We start from the raw sequence: 5,710 nt of genomic DNA on the forward strand, positions 1-5,710 counted from the left end.
TTTTTTTTTAATCTGTAGAACTTTTGTACAATATTTTGTAATATGAGCATGTGCACAATAATAATCTAAAGTACCACACCTTATAATATACTAGAACTGCCCCATGGAGTTTCCAAGGCTGTAAATCTTTATGGAAGTAGACTGCCACATCTTTCTCCCATAATATACTATACAGTACTATAATATCCTGTAGTAACAAACTGTAAAATTAAAAAAAAGATAGTAAGGTATAATATACTAACTCTGTGATAAATAGTAATTAAAATCTCACTTGTGGAAATTTTCTTTTTCAAGAATTCTTTTTAGGTTAGATTTGATGTTGTTTTGGTTACAGTCATAACTATTATGGTAATAGTAGCTGCTATTTTTAATTGCGGTCATTATGAAAGTTACGGGTAAGTTTGTTTTCATTGTAAAAATCAATAGTAATTATTACAAATTATGATGAAATTAATGAAAAGTAATGTCTGCAATTATTTTACATCCTTAATTTTAAAAATAAGTTCTTTTTAAATAATAATTTCAAGGGAAAGAATTCACCCAGATTTAGCTATAAAAGTTTATTCCTATGTATGCTGTTATTTATATCAGATGGTCAACTAACAACAACACTTAAAGTCCAAGACTTTAAGTTTTCAGTATTAATTAGTTCTAAAACTTTTCAATACTGTCTATGAATAGTAGGCAAAGGAGTAGAAAAAGAAATTGTTATGACCAAACCTGAGTAGGCTGCTGATAATAAAAATGCAGAAGTTTGGCACATTTCTCTTCTCTCATCCATCTTTCACATAAATATCGAATATTCACAAGCAGTCTCCTGGCATTTCTGTGGTCTCAACAGCAAGGCCCCACTCTCCTCTGCCTTTTTTAAAAGCTATATTATTCCCGGCATCCCTTTCCTTAATCAAAAATTTATCTATTCTGTGCCCTGAGGTTCTTTCAGCTAAATGTTACAGGAGAAGGTGTGAAGCTTGATAAGAGTGTAATTTATTACTTCTCCAAGAATATTTGCATTCTAAAAAAAAAAAAACATAAATGAATAAATAACTAATGGTGAGACTGAAAACACAGAGGAAAGACTAGGGAAAATAGTTCTTTTGAACACTCTTCAAATCATGTCTTACATATTATTATCTATTCCTCCCATTTACTACATTATTAAGGACAGTAGAGAAGGCATAAAAGAAATATTGTTGTATTGGTGAAATGCTCATTGCAAATAATTGGCAAACCATAATTCCTTCTGGAGATCAAAAATTAAGTTGAGAGGAAGAGTGGAAAAGGAAAATAGGATTGCTATTTATATAAAATATATTTTCTTTGTTTTGCAAATGTGATTTTAGTGTTTTATTTGTTGTTTTTGTTTTTGTTTTCTTCAAGGGGGATTTTGGTGAGTGCAGATGATGAAGAGACATCATAGAAATATGAACCGGCTAGATTACAGCCTATTTTCAGTCTTTTTTTATAGTGGAAAAGCAAAATGTATCTGAATGTTGTGGGGGAAAACATTTTAATGTCTTTATACATGTTTTATGTTTTATTCTTTTTTCACTTTTTTGCTTGTAGATTTTGTGATATATGAACATATTTGATGGAAAAAAGTTACGTTAAAAGCCATAGAGAATGTAAACAAAGGTGATAGAATACATCTCAGAATATAGAACATGCATGGAAAACCTCAGTCAAAATTTCCCACAAATAATTTTTACCTAATTTTGGAATATATTTCATACATATTGTAAAGTCTTTTGTTTTGCTTACATTATAACTAGCTTAGTATATTAGGGAACTCAGAATAACAGTAGAGAGAAAGCAGAGAGAGCTGAAACGAAATTTATAAGTATTAATGGTTAATCCACAAAATGTATTAGTAATACATGAATAATCAAGAATTAACTATAATCGGATTCAACCCCGTCTAATATATTATCTTCTTACCAGGTGATAATCTGGCTCTACATAATAACAAAAGCAAGACCTACTTTAAATGAATAATACTTACATCTTCTGTTGGAAAAGCACATAGATCAATAACTGCAGAACAGCATGGTTTGCAAACACAACATTTTAAAAGCAAAATATTTGGTGCTTGCAATTAAGGTAAGCACTTCTTGGTTGATCCACTGATTTAACATTTGTTCCTTTTGTACAGTAATTTATTTTATTTTATGCTGTTAATTTTAACACAAAATAATAATTTAAAATTGTTTGGACTCTAAATAGTTTGCTTATTCTTTCCAAACTATTACTTTTGCACATATATTATTTGTGACAAACTTTATATATGCATACATATGAATTCAGTTACATGAATAAAAAATAAACCTTGCTACAGGATGTTATGCTCACAATCATATGGTAGGCCTCTTCAATGTAGCTGATACATGAAAACTTAATCAATTTGTTAGTCATTATATTCTTTATTCAAATCAATTTTTTATATCAATATCATGTGTTATTTGTTAAACACATTTTTCTACATTGATCATTCAATGCCAAAGGTAGAGAGCCCCTTGTGATTTGTCGTCACAGTTTAGGATTTTAATAAACTCTCATTTCTAAATTTCCTTTTGCAGTGCAATACAATTATATTCAGCATTTAGACTTTCAAAAGTTTTCTCATATATGAACAATAATATCTATAATTAAAACATTTTTTATTATAATTTAAAACGATAAACCAAATAGACAATGCTTATTACATGCTTAGATGTGGATGTAAAGTTATTACACTTGTCTACTTTATCTCTGCCACTATTGTTATCGTTTCTTTAGTTTGAAATGGTTAAAAAGCTTGGCTGCTGACCTAAAGGTTGGAGGTTCAAGTCCACTGAGAGGTATGTTGTAAGAAAGGCATGGCGATGAACTTCCAAAAAATCAGCCACTGAAAACCTTATGGAGAACAACAGTTCTACTCTGACACAGGTGGTGTTCCCATGAGTTGAAACCTACCTGATGGCACTTGGTGTAGTTTGGCATCTCCGGCCTTATAAGACATCAACTGTTAAAAATTTTACTGTTTGGCACCTTGTTCTTGTTCTTGTTCTTATTATTATTAACTTTTGCCCAGGGGTGTACAAAATAGCACTTATTAATGAAAACATACGTGAAGAGAATGTACCAGTAGTTTTAAAATAGAGGGACTTTTTTTTTTAATGCTATGGGGAAAGAAAGTATATATTACATACCTCTGGAATTTTATTTATGTCTAGTGTCTTTTTTAACTTTTTAAGGAAAAATTATTATACCTTATAACTCTAAGGCATAATGTTTTAAAAAACTATAACATTTCTTAAAATTTTTATTTTATAGTAGAACTATTTATCGTAGTTATTTGAGAAAAGGGAAGAGATAAAAAGTATTGTATAAAAAGGGGCACAGTCTTAATAATTATAAATGAATGGATAATAGTAAACAGGTTGCAAAAAGTAATGGGTAACATCACAAAGGGGAGAATAATCAGAGAAAGAATGAGATACTAATAGAAAGGTATATTTTAAAAAGGACCAAAAATATGGAAATATATTAGTTTATCCATTAATCTATTCTCTTATTTGCTCAAATTTACTGAGTAGTGAATCTGCAGAGCAGTTAATGTGCAGAGAACACTAGACTTGGTACAATGTGGGTTATGAGTAAAGGCAACAAAATAAATGAACTGCAGGATTGCTCTCTAGAAACAATATACATATACAGGAAATTAAAACTCTGTAACATATTTACAATATATTTGCTGAAGAAATTCTAAATGAAAACATGATGTGTGTCACCTAGTTGCTTCTATTCTTTCAAGCAAATAGTACGCTCCTAAACTGTGCAAAGCTAGGTACTAAAATAATAAAAGAAAGTTTTGCCCCTCTCACAGATAACACCTGAGAGGGAGACATGCGAATTATTAAGTAAAAAAAAAAAAAAAAGTATGTATATACGGAAAGGATTATATGACAGCTTTTTACAAAGTGTAAAAGGTGATTTACGCTTTGTATGAAGTGGTGGAGCGTAAATGAGTCAATAAATCTAAGTGGGATTTATTACTGAAAGATGGGCGTTTATCAGTCTATCAAAGTCAAATGTGAAGGAAGAGCATGAATAAATGATAAAAGTAGATTATATATATTTAATAAAATAATTAATATTTGAGAAATAATAAAAACTCTGGTGTACTCACATCAAGGTAAATGTTTAGAAAAAAGGAATGGGCTAAAGAATGGAAACCAATTTGGAAAGAGCCTCATCTCACTCAAAAAAGCAGACTGTCTTCATTCTGGTTTTGTTAACTTATCTCACAATCATGCCCAAATGTTTACTAAATGTTTATCTGTTAGACTGCTAAAAGCTTCTGCTCTAGAGTTTAGTTAGTAAATTGGTAAATTTGTAGATGTAATAAATATCACTGAGTATTTTATTCAAAGGAGTCCTGGTGGCAAAATGGTTAAGAGCTCAGGCTGCTAAACAAATGGTTGGCAGTTGAAATCCACCTTGGAAACCCTTTGGGGCAGTTCCACTCTGTCCTACGAAGTAGCTATGAGTCAACATTGACTCAACAGCACACAACAACGTTTTATTCAAATATTTATTCTATTTCAAATAATTCCAATAATCTTTTTTATAGATGCTACAAACTTTTTATTTTTATTGTGGTAAGTATATATGACACAAAGCATTTGCCATTTCAACATTTTTTACGTGTACAATTCCGGGACATGAATTATAAATATTGTGCAACCATCACCACTATTTGTTTCCAATTTGTTTTCCCATCACCCTTAACAGAATCTCAGTGACACCTAAGCAATGAATCCCTCTTTCACCTTCCCTCCTACCATCCTTAGTAACCACTAATAAACTTTGGTCTCTATAGATTTGCCTATTCTAAATATTTCATTGAATTGGGTCACACAATATTTGTCTTTCTGTGACTGACTTATTTCACTCAGCATAATGTTTCCAAGGTTCATCTATGCTGTAGAATATATGAGGACCTCATTTTTCTTTATGGCAGAGTAATATTACATTGCGTGCATGTACCATATTTTGTTTATCCATTCTATGGATGCTTAGATCTTTTTAGTAAAAAAGATTTAGAAAGCTATCAACTCAATTGTGGGAAGTTATTGGATTTACTTGATTTTATACCATTATGTGTATGATGTAAACAAAAGTCGTATTTTCTACATGGTAAATCTTCAAGTACGATCTGTGTTGTTTTCTTAATAATACCAAAATTATAGCATGAATGACAAATAATAAATATACATACCAGAAAATTGACAGCAGAAATTGTGACTTGTCTGTTTCCAAATGCTAGAAAGTAGGAAAGGAAAATATCATATAAATAATTATATTTTGGATTGTCACACCGTAGACATTATTCTGATAACATTTATAGGGTATCACTATTCTATGATCAAAAATACATGTGTCATGTAATTAACCTTTTGGGAGAGTATGGTTGCAATCTAAGGAGTTGAAAAGTTTTGCTTTCCACCTGTACTTTTATTCTAATATCTTAATAATATTTAAAATACAAATGGAAATATCAGCAATTTGTATTTAAGCTTGTTGAAGGGAGATTTAATCTCTTTTGTCATTTCAAAAACGTATTTAGTGTGGCCTACCACATAATAAGCACTGCATGAGTATCTATTGATTTTTCTTAATGTTTAACAATAAAAATAAATATGCTAATAATAATATCTAGTATTTTTGC

At 30.2% G+C, this 5,710-nt stretch overlaps 1 protein-coding gene across 1 annotated transcript in view; it reads right to left on the reverse strand.

Annotated features, from left to right (window-relative positions):
- The window catches only part of TECRL (trans-2,3-enoyl-CoA reductase like), a 161,143-nt gene that overhangs the window by 15,855 nt on the left and 139,578 nt on the right, over window positions 1–5,710 (reverse strand). Inside the window, exon 8 of the mRNA XM_004390708.3 lies at window positions 5,261–5,304. Coding sequence (XP_004390765.1) covers window positions 5,261–5,304 — 44 coding nt within the window. The remainder of the gene's footprint in view (window positions 1–5,260; window positions 5,305–5,710) is intronic.

This window comes from Trichechus manatus, unplaced genomic scaffold (genome assembly GCF_000243295.1).
Source record: "Trichechus manatus latirostris isolate Lorelei unplaced genomic scaffold, TriManLat1.0 scaffold00321, whole genome shotgun sequence".
NCBI lineage: Eukaryota > Metazoa > Chordata > Mammalia > Sirenia > Trichechidae > Trichechus > Trichechus manatus.